Consider the following 21474-nt stretch of genomic DNA (forward strand, 5'->3'; position numbering starts at 1 on the left):
CCATGGAGAGTTCTGTAATAAATAAATGTATTGTTTAAATATAATTTGTACATAGTTTTACTGATAAAATCAGAAATATTTAAAGTACATCTGCTTCATCTTTTCTTCTTCCTGTGGTAAAGAAAAAGAGACAGGTTAAAAAAGTCCCAAAGCCAGTCATAGGCCGGCTTTGGAGTATACAAATACAAAAAGAAATGAAATCTAATCCAAAACAGCCAAGCTGTAAAAAAAGAGTGTTGCCCCCAAAAAGGCCAGGGTGAAAGAAGATGTGAAATCCAAGGTGGCAGACAAGAAATGGCTGTGATGGTAGGTTAATGGCAAAAATTTTAATTATGACAATTCAGGTGAATTTGTGTTGTCTCCTCCAAGTTTCACTAGAATTCGGCACCAAATTCACCTGAATTGTCGTAATTAAAATTTTTGCCATTAACCTACCATCACAGCCATTTCTTGGCCTACACCTTGGATTTCTCATCTTTTTTCACCCTGGCCTTTTTGGGGGCCGCGCTCTTTTTTTACAGTTTGGCTGTTTTGGTTTAGATATCACTTCTTTTTGTATTGCAAGCCACAAAACTGGCCATCAACTGGCTTTGGTGCTTACTTTTAACTTGTTTTTTTTTTTTCTTTTCTGCAGGAATTGTGGAACAAAAGAAGCAGTTTTGTGTATAGCTTTTTGTCTGATTAAAAGTATTTGTATATTTAACAATAAATGATAATCACATACTGTAGGTAATAAGGTGACTTCTTATACATAACTGAACTGTAGCTGAAACTCTCATTGTTTGTAGCTGAACTCTTTTCAGGGTGACTTGTTCTAGCTGAATTCTCTACATGATGATTTGTTTCCAGCACATATTTCTACAGGGTGATTTGTTTGTAGTTGACTCTCTACAGGGTGATTTGTTTGTAGCTGATCTCTCTACAGGGTGACTTGTTTCTAGCTGAACTCTCTACTGGGCGACTTATTCCTAACTGATCTCTCTACATGGTCATTTGTTTCCAGCACATATACTGGGTGAAGCTGATCTCTATAGAGTAACTTGCATTACGCTGATATCTCTACAGGGTAACTTGTTCTAGCTGATCTCTCTACAGGGTGATTTGTTTGTAGTTGATCTCAATATGGGCTACTTGTTTCTAGCTGATCTCTCTTCACGGTGACTGCTCTATTAGGATGACTGCTCTATTAGAGTATCTCGATCACGCACTTGCTACACCAAGTTGGATTTCGAGTTGTAACTTTGTGGCTTTAAGTATGATTCTTGTACAGCGATTTTCAAAGCATTACTCCAAGCAGTTTTTCTGGTAGGCGTGGCAAGTAATCTTTTTTTTAATTAGCGAATCTCAATTGCGTAATTGTTACACACTGTTGATTTTTTCGTTGTATCTTTGTGGTTTTTAGCTCGATTTCTTTCAAATCACAAATGGTTTGAGGTTAGTATTACCTATTCACCCACTGATTTTCAGCTTTTTCCCATTAGCGATTTACCCTGTAGGCGTGACAACATATTGCCATTATTATTGGTGTTATTTTTCATGAACAATCGCTAATAACTCCTTGACTGTTTATCATATTCCAGCAAATCTTGGTACCAAGATGTGCCTTTATACCCCCTTCTGTGTGCCAAATTTCAAGGCAATCGGATATGGCACTCGCATTTCATGGCAGTTTTTGTAAGTGTGCAAAAAGAGGAAGAAAAATAGGAAAAAAATGAAGAAACTAAGCCAATTTTTGAACTCGCGTATCTTGGGAACGCTTGAAGTGATTTCACTTAAATTTGGTTTGTGGTGTACTGAAGTTGGTGGGTGTGTCCATAGCAAAATTGGTCTTGTTTTATAAAGGCAACACAGAGCTACGGAGGTGCGGAAATCGCATTTTTTTTCTTCCTGTCAATATACTCACGGGTGTTGCCACTGGCTTCTTGGCCACACGACACACTACCATGTGTCTCGATGTGCAGGTGTGGGTTTGAATCTGTGTTGGTTCAATTTCATTTTCATTTTGTTTATCCAGCCTTTTTGTGTACTTTTTTCTGAACCTTTTTGTTGCACGTTTTTTTCCTGATATGAGTTATCTTATTGTGAAGCTTTTTTATGACACCTCTCATCTCTATCTCATTTGGAATTTTATTATGAACTTTTTTATGACACCTTTATCTCTCATTGTGCACCTTCCTTTTCCAAAACACCAGGTATAACTCACTGGAAATACATGTGATGCATTATTTAAAGGAATAATTTAATGTCACTATCATTAGCTGCACCCATAATCATTTTATGATATGCCTACCAAACACCTCAGCACATAATTTCATGCTTAACTTTTGTCACTGAAGTTAAGTAGTTATACTGATAATAGAGTGTATACAGGGAAATAAAGTTCTCCACATAGACTTACTTTTTCCCACTGTGTGAGACTTTTCATGTCATGCACCATTCTTTCTCATTGTGCACTTAGTATACCTTTTTCAAAAAAACATTAATGCTTATAAGTGTTTCTTTTGTACTTACAATAAATGCCATTGAGTATTAGCTTTTAAGTGAGTTGATGTTAATAAGCAGGATACACTGGGTATAGAGCAGACTATACAAACAATAATTTGATGTAGAATAATATGTTACAATTCACGTGGGCAGATCAAAGGAATTTTAGGTTGATATTACCCTGTGGTCAGGACATTATCTGTATAATGCCCTGTGGTTAAGGGATTATTTTTATAATGCCCTCTAGCTCATGAGGTAGCGGTACCACCCGGTTTGTTTTATAAAAGCTCAGACTGAAATCGATTATGAGAATAAACTAATGCTTACGTGACTATTATCACGAATTGGAGTTTGGCCACAAGAAAAAACTCAGAATGAGGCGTTTCAGTATCCTTACCATTCTACAAGTTGGGAAACTTTACTTTAAGGTGAGAACTAGTCTTATTATGCATAAACAAGGGTTTTGAATACAGACCATACTCACATTACAGATAACACGAGTTAACCAATCTGCAATGAAGCTTACCCCTTTAGCCCTTTAGTATATGTTGTAATTAGTCTTTAACAACTCAATAGCATTAAAACTTTTGTAAATTCCCCACATTTCACAAAAACTCAACTTTTCCATGATATCTTTAGGACTTGTCCGTTTATTATAACAAACTTAACTGCAATATTGCCCTGAAAATTTTGCACGCCACCCAAAATTCCACCTTTAAAAATCATCCTAGAGACCTTTTACACGACAAAAATCACCTTTACAGAGTAGTACTAGTCCATATAATATATAACATTAAATATAACAAAACGCTTACAGATGGCCGGATATAATCTTTTTTAAATCGCCAAAACTCTAAGTTTAGTCTCACTGCCTGCTTGACCACAGTTGCAAGGCTAGAGGCTAAACAAAGCAGTGCACAGCCACCATTGTATGTCACAATAACAAACTCACCAGTGGGATATGCCTTTTGGGGTTCTGATGAGTGTAGGCCCTCTGCACCTTGTCTTTTCGTTTATCTTCAATCAGGCTGCTTGTCTTCTTCATCCATTGAAACCATATCGAGGCATTAACTTTCCATATCAACACTTTCTTTCAGCAGCATATTTAGATACTGCAGGATTATTTCAGGGCTGGATTTCAGATTTCAGAAGTGCTTCAGTCCTGGCGCTACTATAAGAGATATACTAGCTAGATATCTGCAACTTCGCAATTGGGATCCCACTCACGATAGGTTCGCCACCACGCCCATCAATTAAAGATCTAGGTGGACTAATAGCAATAGAGTACGGAGACCACACCTCTTAACAGTCTAGCTATTTACTTAGTAAACACTATGACCTTACCCTTCCTAGCTTGGCTGACTCAATATATACTCTAATACAACAGTCACTCTAATACAACTGTCATGTATGAGAACAGTCATAAGTTACATTGTAGCTAGCTGTGCTACAACAAAAAACTAAAAAAAAAGGATTTAAAAATGAGGTAGAGATCTATAGAATAAAAAGCAGTGAAACAAAAGATGAATGATGTTATTACAGCATAGCTCGGTGGGAAAGTCCCTACTCTGGCACATTAATTGTTCAATGCCAAAGTAGGGTCTTCCCACTGAGCTATGCTGTAATATCATCATTCATCTCTTGTTTCACTGCTTGTTATACTTTATTTTTAAATTAACATTTGAAAAAAATACTTATAATGAATCCAGTGGTTTCACTTGCATTGGCATGAGTGGTTAATCACATGACAGCCTATTAGCCTGTAATAGAAGTGTTACATAATAGTTGTAACACAGGAACCCATGGTCTGCCTGATATGTCCACTCTCGGGCCTACGGCCCTTGTGCTTTGGGTGGACATGTCAGCAGACCACTCATTCGTGTCCATGTTACAACTGTACTTAGTATAGTGTGCCCACAGCCATTTCAAATAAATGTTAGATCCTTACCATGTATGCAAATTTAATTCTTAGTGATTTTGTCACTAAGTTATTTATATGAAATCTACTCAATAGTGAAAAGTTCATAATTTCGTAGATCTGGCTAGCTACCAATGGAAAATCTAGAACATTTTGTGTGTTCTATTAGAAATCCTCAACAAAAACATGTGTGCTCTATTAGAGCATTACAAAATTAATGAAATAATCTTTGTAATACTGTACTATTGCAACTTCTCTAGTATTCCATTGAATCAAAGCCGATGATCATTGTGGTACAGCTTGTGGCAGGATAGTACACTACTATTAAGACCTACTCGCACCAATCGTCATCATCATAATCATCATAATAAGTGCTATGCTAATAAAACTTGTGACAACAGGCTGGACATTGTATTTTAGCATGAAAAGTGCAGGATTTGCTTTGTAAAAATTGAGCAACTGCAACTTATCATGTTTTGCATTAAAAATCGAGATACTCTAATAGAACAGTCACTGCAAAATCTTAGTTGACAATTAGTGTATCTAACTTGGAAGGAATTTACTTTGTTATAAAATGGTATTGCAAATAAATACAGGCACTACATATGTATTACAAATTTATATAGCCATGAACAAGCAAACACAAAATTATATCAAAACCTCTCAGTGACTCTGCATCACTTTTTATTGCACTTATAATTAGATAATTGATTTGTGTATTGTAACTCTTTTTTTCCCTCAGCATGCCAACAGGGCTGACTACTCAGTATAAATAATAAATTAATCAAATATCAGTAGCTATAAATTGTCATTAGTATCAGATCAGTAGGTAGTTTTCTGTATTGGTAGAGCACTAGTTTGATCATATCATCTTCATTGCACCTGTAGATAAGAAGAACAATGATTTGTGTAAAAACTAGGGCTACACCAATTCTATTTTCATGAAGTATCGGAATCGGCCATTATATTGTTGCAGATACCGATTCTTATCACGTGCGAGAAAAAAATAATGTTCGTTTGTACTTGCTTATTTTACTAGCACAGTGGACGCCTATATAAAAGCATCAAGTATAACACTAATAGCTAACTACCAGCAAAATTACTGATCTACAGGTGATCTATGCTGAAACCTATGTGTGAAAACGCTTTACTGAGAAAAAATCAATATACTCTAATAGAACAGTCAATAACTCTAATAGAGTAGAAGTGACTGTTTCAGTATTAGAATATTTTGTGTTTTTGTAAGCACCATTATGATATTATCTACACTTCTCTAGAAGAATACTGGAATATCCACTGGTTTGCATTTCAGTGACTTCTTTCTTTGTGAATCTTAATTGGCTACTTCATGAACCATACTGATAACGTGTACAAGAATACCATTAAATGCACTATAATAAATGTGTGCACTATGAAGTAGCTACTTTAAGGTACTTGGTATCGGTACTTGTTCTTGCAGATACTTCTCAGCTGAGTACTTCGTATTTGAAGTATCGGCAAAAAGTGGAATCGGTGCAGCCCTAGTAAAACAAATTAAACTTCAAAGCTCAAAGCCAATTTATGGTTGGATTTGGGTATATATTTAAACAACAAAAAGAAGTGAAATCCACACAAAAACAGCCAATTTCAAGCTGTATAAAGTCTGGGTGAAAATTTTATGAAATGAAAAGTGGCGGCCATGGAATGGCTACAATGATGTGGATGATAATAAATTTTAATAATAGCCTTTGTGCATTAATAAAATTTATTATCATCAACGTCATTGCAGCAATTTCATGGCCACCGCCTTTGATTTCATAACTTTTCACCCAGGCTTTTTAAAGGCCACATCTTTTTTATACAGATTGGCTGTTTTTCAGTGGATAGTTTACATATGTGTGCTAAACACATTATCAATGGTATATACAATTGCCTTTGCTTAATTAGTCCAGCTGTTACCTGCCCACTCACATTGTTTCAACATACTAGCAAGATAGTTAAAAGTGACATCAACATGCATTCTGTATACATGAATGGTGCTGATGTTAATCGCTTGTCATTACATTAGATTATATTGTAAGAATGTGGAGATGATGCTTTAGGGTAGGTACCAATGCTAGTAGTATACAAGCTGTGAAATAGGGTGCAGCCTTAAGAATACGCTAGTATGAAAAAGATGTGATATCAAAGGTGGGACGTCCAAGAAATGGCTGCATTACAGATACACATGTGGAATTATATGGTGAAGTACAAAGAAGATAGGACAGTATAATTGAAAAGTGATCTGAAGGACAAATGACAATCAATGCCAGACGCCTATGAAAACAACTTATTATAATGCTAATAATCGAAGCCATTTCTTGACCACCACCTTTGATATCACATCACTTTCTCACTAGCTTATTATTGGAAGGCCACACCCTTTTCACAACTTGGCTGTAGATATCATTTGTATATTGTCTATCTTTTTAAATTTTTTTTCAGCTAAGCAGGAAAACTAGTTTTTAAGTGACATTTGCACTATTTTGAAATTAATTTGTATTGTTTTGTAACTTCATATCAGTTGTTGAATGTCTCATGTATATATGGCTGCTCCCAAGATCTCGAAATGGTTGTTTTTCTCATTTTAACACATTGATATTTAAGCAGATTTCAATAGCATTACTAAGGTTTGTATGTTGATAGTTTATAAGAGAATTCGACTAGTTTGCAAGTAGTTTTGCCAGTAGGTGTGACAACAAGTTGCACTACCACCGACTTCTTTATTAGAGTATATCGATCGCGTGACTCTTATGTACCTATTATTTCTTATTTTATTTGACTATTTAATATTTTTGTAGTACTCTAATAGAGCACACATTTTTTGAACACTTTTTTCTTTCTATGTCTTCAACTTTGCATGAGTTAAGAAAAGTGCTTTCTATTTCCCTTCATTTATAAGGTAGAAATTAAGTAAGATGGGTAACTGACGGAGTGGTAAAGGGTTTGAGTATATATGTAGTGTGCGGATCTCTGGTTCAAACCCTGGACAATTTTTTTGACATTTTCGTGCTCGTTTTCTAACCTCTCGGTGACTGTTTTATTACTTGATCAAGCTTGTTTCACAAATATGGTTTTTGTTTTATATCTACTTAATGGATCATAATCAGCTGCTAATTATTTTTTTCAGTATGTAGTTTGCCCTGCAGGTGGTCTTGACAGTGAAATTTGCATTCATGTAGCTTTGTGTTTGTGATGAGAAATCACACCTGCTGTCATGGGTGATAATATCAGTTTTCCCAAACCCAGTTCATATGTGTATAATAATGTATATGTGCATATAATATAAAATTATTATATAAATGTATGTACAGCTGAGCAAGTTGATGGAGGAGAAGTAAGGGAGACAGGTTTCTTTGGCACTCATGTGATATCAGATCAAACCTATGACTTGTGCAATTTTCTATCAACTGTCAACATATCTTGTCCTCTCCATCCAGGTAACATGAAAGTAAAAGCACTCTTGTCATTGTGCACAGATTTCTATGTCCTCTGTCTAATTTTGCTATAGTTGAAACCCTCCTTTATTATGTTTAAAAATCAGGTAGAAATTAAATTTATACTTAAAAGTGCATTTTCGACAGCTCAGTCTTGTGTTTTATTTATAATCAAGGGTGCTGGAGAAAAAGCTGTTGCCCATCAAAATGTATCGGATGGGCTTAGCCTCCTTAAATATACCTGTAGCTGTCATTGAGCATTAACAATAATTGTGCTATAACTGTGCTATACAGTGGAACCTCATTTATCCTGATCCCACTTATTTGAATTCTCGGTTAACGGAACTAAGGAAATGACTGCTCTATTAGAGTAGTGACTGTTCTATTAGGGTAGTTTATCATACTAATATTTTTTAAAATTATTTATGCTATTTTAAGGCTATTTATACACAGTTTCAGAGATATATGAACTTTTCATACTTATGGACTACCCCTGGTCCCAAGGGATTTGGATAGCTGCAGTTCCACTATATTCTATAAATTCTTATATGTGACCCAATTTTGGAAAATCACTCTTAATGTCACATTTGACAACTCTATTATATTAATCAGCTTTACAATGGTTACAATTGATAGTCAGTACAATGAATTACTACAAATTCTGAGAAATAATTTAAAAGGTGCCAAACTGTCCTAACAGTAACACAGTGAATTGTAAATTTCTATTTATTCTGATTTTCCAAAACCAAGTCATATTTAGCTAACTACTTAGTTACCTGGATTCTAAATACTTATTTATCATCAGTACTGCATACTGTAGTACGTATATTAGGGATCATGAAGCATTGGGCTTTTCCAGCCATAATTATTACCCTAAAACCATTCCATTCATGACAGCTTGGCATCATTGGTTAGGCACAGCCAAGCTCAAAAATTTTTCAGACCAACCAAAACCATTCCAAAAAGTTTCTATGGAATTTTTAAAATTTTCTATTTAACAGAATTTTATGCTGACTGACTGACTGACTAACTGATGCTTCCAGCTAAGCACAACTTGACAATGGATAAGGCTACAGGCTTTCTTCACTGTTTAACATCGCTTTGTCCCAAAATATTTCTTTTCGCCAATCGCAGTAGGTACAATACACGCATCACAAAATTGCCTTTGTCCTCCCTTGTGTTTCAATTCTTTTTGCTAACAATGCAAGATGTCGATTTGTGATGATAGCGCAATGTACTGTAACCTCCCTTTGGCTGTGTTTGCTATTATGCTTATCACTGCATTTTCTGTAGTGACTGAATTGATTACAGAGATGCTTTCACACTGCTCTTCATTTGTAATGCTGTGTAACAGGCAGAGCATAGCTGAAAACAAAGCAAAATGGCCATCTCTCTTTCCAATACATAATTGATTGTTGGAGCGAATGTTCTGATGTAAAATTTTATGGTATGCCTGGTACCATTCTTTCTTTTAATGCCATGCAGATATACTAGTGGACATTAGACTAAGTTAGGGGTGTAATGTCCACTCCACTAGTATGTCTGTGTATAGGCAACCCTCCTTGTTTCACCACTTTTTAGCTATTCCCTTGTTTCACTTCTTATTTCCTTAAAATTCCTAATTTTTCGTTCTATCCTATAGTAAAAACTTTGGTGGTTAAATAGTTTGGCTACAACCCACTATAAAAAATTGGTAGAAAAATTTGGCGAATGGGGACTCCACCTTAATTCCTCTTAATTTACATGTTATCTGTTAGAACAATAGATTGTTGAGGGGCATGTAAGTGTGCTATCTACATAATTATATATTATATATAAACATAAGTGTCATTCGATGGTTGAATGTTGTTTATACAGTGAATTCAGGCTCCAGCAGTGCAGGCTATCATGCATACCAAAGCATTTGGTTGAATCCCTCACAGGGTGATAAACTGTGCCTTCTTTCTTATTTCTTGGTAGTGGTTTAAAATATTATAGGACTGATTTCAACGATGCAGCGTGGTCTCGTTATATCTGCTAATGTGATTGCTAAAAAATTGGTGGAAAAAACCTTGACGATTGAAATGCTATTCACCTGAGCTTTTAATATATGGCACTTGTATATATATATTAATATTAATACATCAGAATTGTGATACCCTAATAGAGCAGCCACTTTAATGCAATGGTGAAGCAAAACATTAGTGTACTAGTATTCTAACAAATGACAATGTCAGATTCACTATCAAAGTTTCTGAGGAGCATACCCCATCCCAGACCCCTTATGCTTTGCCATCATACTAGTGCGTGTGCTTGGCACAGTGCTCCCGATAAGAATTCATAATCGACAGGATAGAATGTCCTGACAAAATCAAAAATTGTTCAGACATACTTATAAGTCATTGCACATACACAGGAGGCCTATCACACTGCTTTTAGTGGGCATTCTCTGATGCAAGACACTCTGGCAGTAGGCATGTAGACATCTTTATGTGCTAAGGCAATATTGAAGTGCTTTATGAGGTTTCTGCAGAGCAAAGATGGGCTGGCATTGATGTATTTGTGCTCACTTCCTTGGATGGCTTGAATGTTTTATCTCCTAGCAGCCAAGTGACAGTTATTTTTAAACAGTGAACCAAATATGCACACCCTGGGCTTGGGCTCCTTTGATGATGTCATATCTTTTTGTTAGGTTGGTTAACATCATTGAAATTTGGACAGGTGAAGCATGTACCCATTGTGGTCACACAAACAAATGTTGAAGCCATACCAATGTGAGCAATAATGTAATAATTACTTAGATGTGGTAATTTACATTATTCACTTTTCTCCATGTTGGTGCAAGCTGCACAGCTGGATCTTGGTGGGAAAGGAGTACAGTGATAGCTTTAAATTTCTACAATGGATTTTTGATATCATCCTTTATTTCAATTTTAATGTGCATTGAAGGATAACACAACTTCACATTTTCTCAGCCAAACTTACAGCAATGGTTATGAGTTTAGGAACACAGACATTAGGCCATCATCAAGACACACGGTAGTGTGTCGTGCGGCCCAAGAAGCCGGCGTGCAACACCCGTGAGTATATTGACAGGAAGAAAACGCAATTTTCGCACCTCCGTAGCTCTGTGCTGCCTTGATGAAACAAGACGATTTGTGCTGTGGACACTCCCTCCAACGTCAGTACTCCACATTCCAACTTTGAGCGAAATCGCTTCAGGCGTTCCCGAGATATGCGACTTCAAAAATTGGCTTAGTTTCTTTGTTTTTTTTTCTTCTTATTTTTCTTCCTCTTTTCGCACATTTACAAAAACTGCTATAAAACGCGAACGCCTTATCGAATTGCCTTGAAATTTGGCACACAGAAGCGGGGTATAAAGGCGCATCGCGGTACCAACTTTGGCTGGAATACGATAAACAGGCAAAGAGTTATGAGCGATTATTCACGACAAATAACACCAATATGTTGTCACGCCTACAGGGTAAACCGCGTATGGAAAGAAGCTGAAAATCGGTGGGTGAATAGGTTAACTATTGAGCCTCAAACCTTTAGTGGTTTGAAAGAAATCGAGCTAAAAACCAGGAAGATAGACTACAATGAAAAAATCAACAGTATGTAACAATTACGCAATCGAGATTAGCTAATAAAAAATGACTACTTGCCACGCCTACCAGATAAACCGCTTAGGGTAATGCTTTGAAAATCGCTGTACAGATGGAGTAATCATCTTTGAAATGCTCTTCAATGGTGTAGAAGATTCAGACTTAAAGCCACGGAGTTATAACACGAAATCCAACTTGGTGTAGCAGGTGCGAGATCGAGATACTCTAATAGAGCAGTCATCCTAATAGAGCAGTCGTCCTAATAGAGCAGTCACCCTGAAGAGAATAGACCATATGCATGCCGTAAGTTTCTAAATATCTCGTGATTTTTAGTGACGTAATAATAGTTGACGGTGAACGGATAATGGCTGAAAGTGATGAATCGTATTGTTCCTGGACTGTTGAACAGCTGAAAGCCTTCTTACGAGAAAGGCGGATTCCACTGTCAGGGAACAAGAAAGAACTGGTTCAAAAAGTGACGGATATTGTGCACACAGACAGGCTCGAGGAAGATATCGAAGCTATACCATTCCAGAATACCGAGTTGAGCATCCTCTCTGTAACACTCTTCTTCTCTTTGGAGGAGGAGTAGAACCACGGCTATTAGGCTTTTTAAAATAGACTGGAATAACATCTCTGTTTGCTTTACCTGGCCCTTTAAAATCGTAATAATGCATATTGCAAATAAAGGCGCCTTGAGGAGGATGCCACTTGCCACCACGGGGATTTTGTCTGGTACCGTTTATCTTATGAATGACCTCCTCTCTGACCGATTTTGGCATTCTGTTGATGGCGTGGAGAGTCAATATTTCCGGTTGGGGACAGCCATCTACTTGAAGCACTGGGCATCCGCACAGCCGAATTCCATCAATATCTTCCGCACATCGTCCCTTTTTATTATGGCAAGCCCATATACAACACTGTCGTCTAGACATTAGCTTTCAGTGTCACACTGTATGCCTCGCAAAACTACAACTCGATAGTCGATCACCATCAACTTTTTTTTGAAAAAATTTCCGTTCAAGTTTTTAGACTGCGCATATGGTCTATTCAAGAGATCAGTTAGAAACAAGTAACCTGTATAGAGATCAGCTACAAACAATTCACCCTGTAGAGAGATCAGCTAGAAGAAGTTACTTTGTAGAGAGTTCAACTACAGAAAGAGATAGTTCAGCTAGAAGAAATCACCTTGTAGAGTTCAGCTACAAAGAAACCACCATGTAGAGAGTTCAGCTACAAACAAATCGCCCTGTAGAGAGATCAGCTAGAAGAAGTTACTTTGTAGAGAGTTCAGCTACAAAGAAACCATCATGTAGAGAGTTCAGCGAAAACAAATCACCAGTAGAGAGTTCAGCTACAAACAAATCACCCTGTAGAACGATCAGCTAGAAGAAATCACTTTGTAGAGAGTTCAGCTACAAAGAAACCATCATGTGAGAGTGCAGCTACAAACAAATCGCCTGTAGAGAGATCAGCTAGAAGAAGTTACCTTGTAGAAAGTTCAACTACAAAGAAACCATCATGTACAGAGTTCAGCTGCAAACAAATCACCTGTAGAGAGTTCAGCTACAAACACATCTCCCTAGAGAGATCAGCTAGAAGAAGTCACCTTGTAGAGAGTTCAGTTCCAAAGAAACCACCATGTAGAAAGATCAGCTAGAAGAAGCCACCTTGTAGAGAGCTAAGTTACAAAGAAACCACCATGTAGAAATATCAGCTAGAAGAAGCCACCTTGTAGAGAGTTCAGTTACAAAGAAACCACCATGTACAGAATTCAGCTACAAACTACCAACACTGTAGATACATCAGCTAGAAGAAGTTACCTTGTAGACAGTTCAGCTACAAAGAAACCATTCTGTAAAGAGCTCATCTGCAAACAAATCACCCATACAGAATTCAGCCACAAACAAATCACCCTGTAGTCTAAGAGAGATCAGCTAGAAGAAGTTACCTTGTAGAGAGTTCAGCTACAAAGAAACCATCATGTACATAGTTCAGCTACAAACAAATCACCCTGTAGAAAGACCAGCTATAAAAGAAATCACCTTGTAGGGAGTTCAGCTACAAAGAAACCATCATGTAGAGAGTTCAGCTACAAACAAATCGCCCTGTAGAGAGATCAGCTAGAAGAAGTTACCTTGTAGAGAGTTCAGCTACAAAGAAACCATCATGTAGAGAGTTCAGCTGCAAACAACTCACCTGTAGAGAGTTGAGCTACAAACAAATCTCCCTGTAGAGAGATCAGCTAGAAGAAGTCACCTTGTAGGGAGTTCAGTTACAAAGAAACCACCATGTAGAGAGTTCAGCTACAAACTAGTGACTTTGTAGAGACATCAGCTGGAAGAAATTACCTTGTAGAGAGTTCAGCTACAAACCATTCACCCTGTAGAGAGATCAGCTAGGAGAAGTTACTTTGTAGAGTGTTCAGTTACAAAGAAACCACCATGGAGAGTTCTGTAATAAATATATGTATTATAATTACATATATAAAAAAATAATGTACATTTACTGATGAAATCAGAAATATTTAAAGTATTCAACATCTGTTTCATCTTTTCTTCTTCTTGTGGTAAAGAAAAAAAGATAGGTTAAAAAAACCTCAAAGCTGGCCATAGGCTGGCTTTGGGGTATACAAATATAAAAAGAAGTGAAATCTAATCCAAAACGACCAAGCGGCACAAAAATTCACCTGAATTGTCGTTATTAAAATTTTTACCATTAACCTACCATCACAGCCATTTCTTGGCTGCCACCTTGGATTTCACATCCTTTTCACTATAGCCTTTTTGAGGGCCGCACTCTTTTTTTACAGCTTGGCTGTTTTGGATTAGATTATTATATCGCTTGTTTCCCATTACCCAATGGAACAAAAACTGATGCGGGCAGGCGATGATTATTGATCATTAATTATACAACTGACTTGTTATTTCAGTCTCTGACTGCTCTATTAGAGTATCTCGATCTTCAAGGCTGCCAGAACTGTGCACCCATGCACCCTATTGAACATGAGTGGAGGCACTTCCACCCTTCTGCTAAGTTTATATGCACAGCTAATGCATTTACGCTAAACTTGATTACTCTGTGCCTCCTTCTATCATTAAATAGTGCATTCACGTGATCTATAATCAAAAAACTAAAATTTGGTGCGGCTGCCTAAAAATCAATGCGGGCAGTGATGGGAAATAAGGAATTTGATAATGATGGCCTAATGGAACATGTAGAAAATGTACAAGAACAGATTTTAAAAATCCAAGAGCAGTAGTTTCAAAACTTAGAGGAACAAGCATTAACCTCTTAAAGTCACACAAAAGTGTTGAGGAATGCATGTTTTTACTAAATGGGTTTAAATATGGCCAGGTAATTACTTGGCCTGCCTAACTGCATTAGCTTAAAACCAGGTATCAAAAGAAAGCTTATTCATTTGGCTATCAGGGGAAGGCCAAATAACCACTGTTACAACAGAGGCTTCCTTGTTATAAGGCGATGAAGAACAGTGACAGGTTTTATTGTAACACCACATTCCATGCTTTGTCTGCCATGTTAATTAGCATTTGTATCACTTGAGCTATATATGGCCTTACTTGCCATTGAATGGCGAATCAGGAGTGAATAGGATCAACTGGGAACGAGTTATGGATCATCTTCTATAAACTAAACTATGTATTTACGGCGTGCTTTGGTTATCATGCTTTTGTTGTAGGGTAAATCCCTATAGGTATCATTTAAATCCTTATTACATCACAAGTAAAATGACATTGATTGCATAGTCATAGGATAAACACTTTGAAACTTACAGCGCTTTGTTTCTGGAATGTTTGATGTCCAACTGTTAAGGTAGGTAAAAACAGTGGACCAGGGGACCAAGGACCTGGGACCAGGGGACTCCGGGGATCCAAGCATTTTATACACTTTACAATATTTTATACCTGTTCTAGGTACCTCTGCAAGTAGTCTTGCATGGCCAATTCACTCTTTTCCCATCACGGTGTCTCACACAATGTTTAAACCAATTAGATATTGTAAGCTCCTCTGAAAGTGTCTGAAACTGACTACATCAATGTAGGCCACTTGCCTGCTGCACAATGAGCATACCATATAGTCTATTATGTCCCCTAGCTACCAAAGTTTAGAAACATTGTGCAAATACACCATGATGCATGAAGTCTGGTTGTTGAACTGCTGGACTGAAACTTGCTTAGCTAGTAATTGATATATCCCCTGAACATTTGTTTTCACGATGTTTCTAAACTTCTGTAGCTAGGTGAAATAATAAACTAGTATGCTCATTGTGCAGTAGACAAGTGGCTTATAAATGCAGTCAGCTTCAGACACTTTTCATGATCATGTCTAATTGGTTTAAATATTGTGTGAGACACTGTGATGGGGAAAAACTGGAATGGCCAAACAAGACCACTTGCAGAGGTACCTAATAATACAAGTATAGAATATTGTAAAGTGTACAAAATCCAAAAAGAGTTGGATCCTCATGGGTCCCTGTCCTTGGTTCCCAGGTCCACTGTTTTTATCTACACCAAATTTATCATTAGCACTGTTGGAATACTAAGGTATTATTCTCTCCCCTATATTATCATGTTGCATATCCAGGTCATGACATCACAAAAGATATGGTTACACCCCTGAATGTGCAGCCCCACTAGACAGTTTCTTTCCTTGCCACTGAAGTATAATTAAGCTGTTTAAAGCCTTGTAGCTATACAGCATATACTGAATCAAAGTATTGTTGTCTTGTTCCTAGTCCATCAACATTAACCACAAGGGTTGTGTACTGCTGACCTCCTGACCCAGATAGGGTTGTTGCTGAAAATGAATCTTCAAGTTTCTTTTTTTGTGCAAAACTAGTTATACATGTATATAGTAAAACTTGTGATATGTTCAATTGTTATACCTTCATATGTGTGATTTTAGGTCCCTATGAAGGTGCATCATTAAGTCGTCATCGCATTCCTCCTGCGATTGCTCCAGTAAGTTTTAATCTAATCCAAAACAGCCAAGCTGTAAAAAAAGTGTGCGGCCCTCAGAAAGGCTATGGTGAAAAAAGATGTGAAATCCAAGGTGGCGGCCAAGAAATGGCTGTGATGGTAAGTTAATGGTAAAAATTTTAATAATGACAATTCAGGTAAATTTTGTGAAGCGGCACAAAAATTTACCTGAATTGTCGTTATTAAAATTTTTACCATTAACCTACCATCACAGCCATTTCTTGGCCGCCACCTTGGATTTCACATCTTTTTTCACCATAGCCTTTCTGAGGGCCGCACCCTTTTTTTACAGCTTGGCTGTTTTGGATTAGATTTCATTTCTTTTTGTATTTGTATACCCCAAAGCCAGCCTATGGCCAGCTTTGGGACTTTTTAAACGTATGTTTTTTTTTCTTTACTACAGGACGAAGAATAGATGAAGTAGATGTACGTACTTTAAATATTTTATCAGTAGATGTACAATTATATATATAATACATATGTGACCGGATTTGCGAAAAGGGGCCTTCCACACATCCAATTTGCCAACTTTGACAATTGATAGCTTCAGATTGGAAAGAGCTATTGCCTTGAAATTTGGGCAGTGATGATTTCTTTGCAGCTGAACTTTCTACATGGTGGTTTCTTTGTAGCTGAACTCTCTACAAAGTAATTTCTTCTAGCTGATCTCTCTACAGGGTGATTTGTTTGTAGCTGAATTCTGTACAGGTGATTTGTTTGCAGCTGAGCTCTTTACAGAATGGTTTCTTTGTAGCTGAACTCTCTACAAGGTAACTTCTTCTAACTGATCTTTCTACAGGGCACTTTGTTCGTGGCAGAATTTTATACATGGTGATTTCTTTGCAGCTGAACTCTCTACATGGTGGTTTCTTTATAGCTGAACTCTCTACAAGGTAACTTCTTCTAGCTGATCTCTCTACAGGGTGATTTGTTTGTAGCTGAATGATCTACAAGGTAACTTCTTCTAGCTGATCTCTCTACAGGGTGATTTGTTTGTAGCTGAATTCTGTACAGGTGATTTGTTTGCAGCTGAGCTCTTTACAAAATGGTTTCTTTGTAGCTGAACTCTCTACAAGGTAACTTCTTCTAGCTGATGTCTCTACAAGGTGACTAGTTTGTAGCTGAACTCTCTACATGGTGGTTTCTTTGTAACTGAACTTTCTACAAGGTGACTTCTTCTAGCTGATCTTTCTACAGGGTGATTTGTTTGTAGCTGAACTCTCTACAAGGTAACTTCTTCTAGCTGATCTCTCTACAGGGAGATTTGTTTGTTGCTAAACTCTCTACAGGTGATTTGTTTGAAGCTGAACTCTCTAAATGATGGTTTCTTTGTAGCTGAACTCTCTACAAGTAAACTTCTTCTAGCTGATCTCTCTACAGGGTGATTTGCTTGTAGCTGAACTATCTACAAGATAACTTCGTCTAGCTGATCTCTCTACATGGTGATTTGTTTGTAGCTGAATTCTGTATAGGTGATTTGTTTGCAGCTGAGCTCTTTAAATAATGGTTTCTTTGTAGCTGAACTCTCTCAAGGTAACTTCTTCTAGCTGATGTCTTTACAGGGTCACTAGTTTGTAGCTGAATTCTCTACATGGTGGTTTCTTTGTAACTGAACTCTCTACAAGGTAACTTTTTCTAGCTCATCTTTCTACAGGGTGATTTATTTGTAGCTGAATTCTGTACAGGTGATTTGTTTGCAGCTGAGCTCTTTAAAGAATGGTTTCTTTGTAGCTGAACTCTCTACAAGGTAACTTCTTCTAGCTGATCTCTCTATACAGGGAGATTTGTTTGTAGCTGAACTCTCTACATGATGGTTTCTTTGTAGCTGAACTCTCTACAAGGTAACTTCTTCTAGCTAATCTCTCTACAGGGAGATTTGTTTGTAGCTGAACTCTCTACATGATGGTTTCTTTGTAGTTGAACTCTCTGCAAGGTAACTTCTTCTATTGATCTCTCCACAGGGCGATTTGTTTGTAGCTGAACTCTCTACATGGTGGTTTCTTTGTAGCTGAATTCTACAAGGTGATCCCTTTCCATAGTTGCATGAACTCCCTACAAGGTAACTTCTTCTAGCTGATCTCTCTACAGGGTGACTTGTGTGTAGCTGATCTCTATACAGGTTTCTTGTTTCTAGCTGATCTCTTGAATTCTTTTCAGGATGACTGCTCTATTAGGATGACTGCTCTATTAGAGTATCTCGATCTCGCACTTGCTGCACCAAGTTGGATTTCGTGTTATAACTCCGTGGCTTTAAGTCTGATTCTTCTACACCATTGATGAGCCTTTCTAAGATGATTATTCCATCTGTACAACGATTTTCAAAGCATTATCCCAAGCGGTTTATCTGGTAGGCGTGGCAAGTAGTCGTTTTTTTATTAGCTAATCTCGATTGCGTAATTGTTACACACTGTTGGTTTTTTCGTTGTATCTTCCTGTTTTTTAGCTCGATTTCTTTCAAACCACAAAAGGTATGAGGTTCAATAGTTAACCTATTCACCCACCGATTTTCAGCTTCTTCCCATACGCGGTTTACCCTGTAGGCGTGACAACATATTGGTGTTATTTTTCGTGAATAATCGCTCATAACTCTTTGCCTGTTTATCGTATTCCAGCCAAAGTTGGTACCGAGATGCGCCTTTATATCCCCCTTCTGTGTGCCAAATTTCAAGGCAATCGGATATGGCGTTCGCGTTTTGTAGCAGTTTTTGTAAGTGTGCGACAAGAAAAAGAAAAATAAGAAGAAGAAAAAAAAACCGAAGAAACTGAGCCAATTTTTGAAGTCGCATATCTCGGGAACGCGCGAAGCGATTTCGCTCAAATTTGGAATGTGGAGTGCTGCAGTTGGAGGGAATGTCCACAGCAAAAACGTCTTGTTTCATCAAGGAAGCACAGAGCTACGGAGGTGCGAAAATTGCGTTTTCTTTCTTCCTGTCAATATACTCACGGGTGTTACGCACCGGCTTCTTGGGCCGCACGACACACTACCGTGTGTCTTGATATCATGATGTTAGCTTGTATTATGTAGTGCAGTGCTAAATCCTGGTTCCATGGGACTGGTAAAACAATAATGACTATCAGTTAGTTACTAAGGATTATTGCATGCTTTTCTTTGGTAAAATCACTCATTTTATTGCAAAATCATTGTACAATAAGATATGTCAGAGAACAAACAATGACCATACTCCATATTATTACAGCAATTCATATAAAATAATTTATTGTTTCTTGGTTGGGCTAAACTATATAAAAGGGTGCAGCTTTCAAAAGCCTGGGTGGAAAAAGTTGCAAAATCAAAGGTGGCAGTCATAAAATGGCTGCAATGATATTATTTAATAAATGCAAAATGCCACTACAGTAGATTCTTGGTTATCCGAACCTTAAAGTGTCTCAGGTGATGGTAAATTGTTGAATAATTCGGATAACTGAAACCCATACATTTGTTTACAGAGTTCTGTTCGAATACTCTAATAGAACATACACTTGTGCTCAAAATACTCTAATAGAACAGTCATTTCCAATTTGGGGTATGGATAAACAAGAGTCAGATAATTGAGGATCTACTATATTAAACCACCTTTGATTTCACAACTTTTTCACCCAGTATTTTGAAAGCTGCACCCTTTATACAGTTCTGAGTTTCTATTCCTATTTCTTGGCTAATAAGCTACTTACAACAGAATATACACTATGAATTAAGGTATACTGTAATAAAACAGCCAGCTCTCAAGAACAATCTTGATTTTAAAATGTTTAGCATAGCGGCTATTTTTAGACATAATTGTACTTTGTACTGTTACATTAATCTTTTAATTGTTCATCTATAATCAGTGTATTATTGTAATTTTGTTACAGGGTGAATATGGTCTAGTTATCAATGCTACGGATGAGAATCACAATAGCCTGTTGTGTTTCAAGTTTTTTTGTTCAGTTTATTAACAAAATACAAGTTGTCATCATTTACATGTACAACATTTCATGCATGTATAGTGTAACTGCAATATGTTTGTAACATTTATGCATGCCTGTAGACCCTTTGTAGTAATAACTATATATGTAGAACCTCAGTTATATGAACCCCTTGGGACCAGGGGTGGTCCATAAGTGTGAAAGTCCATATCTCTAAACTGTGTATAAATAACCTTAAAATAACATAAAAACATTTTATAAAAATTCTGTAGTATCAAATACCCTAATAGAACAGTCACTACTCTAATATCTGGAATAAAACCAGAATCTCAGTTGACAATAGAGCAGTGATCGATTTCTGTAGTTTGGTTACCTGAGAATCCAGATAAGTGGGATCCAGATAACTGAGGTTCCACTTATGTTAATTTGACATGTTAGTGTGCTGTTTTGTAGTGTGCTACTTTTGCACAGTTGTGAGTTGAACAGTGTGCTGTTTTAGCACATGTAATACTTTAAGTGTGCTATTTCAACACATTTCATGCACAATGAACACATGTGCAGTGTGCTGAAACTGAGGATGTGTTATAATAGCACACTTGTTTTTAGTGTGTATACTTGTAGGACCAAGTCCACACTAACTAAAAGTCATAAACATTAAATATCAGCACCATGCATTCACACAGCATAAAAATAAAGTTCTAATATAGAAAAAAAGATTGCATTAAAAAGGTTGCCAAAGGAAAGAAACAAGTCACCAGCTGGATTCGAATTCTGTCAGACCTTGCATTTATAACAGGAATTTTCAGAGGGTGTTTCAGGTTCAGGAAGTTTTCAATAACTATGATCCCAGCTGGGGTTGTTAACTCAGTCTTATAGCTCAGTGGCCTATAGCTACATAGATCTATAGTGAATCATAAAAATCACTCTAAAACATTGTTTCATAGTTGATCCAGGCCTTTGCAGAAAGTTTTGAAGCAAAACAGCACTAAAACAATAATTATTTTAGAGGCGCTTAACACGCTTCAACACCGTAATGCCATTTATAAATGAAGTTTAGCCAGTAGAAAAGGTCCTAATGTGATACACTATGCATAACTGCTGGTAATTTTATCACTCACACAAATCGT

The 21474-nt window shown here is 37.0% G+C and overlaps 1 protein-coding gene across 1 annotated transcript in view; it reads left to right on the top strand.

Moving 5' to 3' along the window:
* LOC136264322 (putative phosphatidylglycerol/phosphatidylinositol transfer protein DDB_G0282107) overlaps nucleotides 1-20505 on the top strand; it is a 42352-nt gene extending 21847 nt beyond the window's left edge. The window contains exons 3-5 of the mRNA XM_066059039.1: nucleotides 7735-7860; nucleotides 16368-16423; nucleotides 20294-20505. Coding sequence (XP_065915111.1) covers nucleotides 7735-7860; nucleotides 16368-16423; nucleotides 20294-20377 — 266 coding nt within the window. The 3' untranslated portion in view covers nucleotides 20378-20505. The remainder of the gene's footprint in view (nucleotides 1-7734; nucleotides 7861-16367; nucleotides 16424-20293) is intronic.
* The last annotated feature ends 969 nt before the right edge of the window (nucleotides 20506-21474 follow it).

The sequence above is a fragment of the Dysidea avara genome, chromosome 8, assembly GCF_963678975.1.
Source record: "Dysidea avara chromosome 8, odDysAvar1.4, whole genome shotgun sequence".
Classification (NCBI taxonomy): domain Eukaryota; kingdom Metazoa; phylum Porifera; class Demospongiae; order Dictyoceratida; family Dysideidae; genus Dysidea; species Dysidea avara.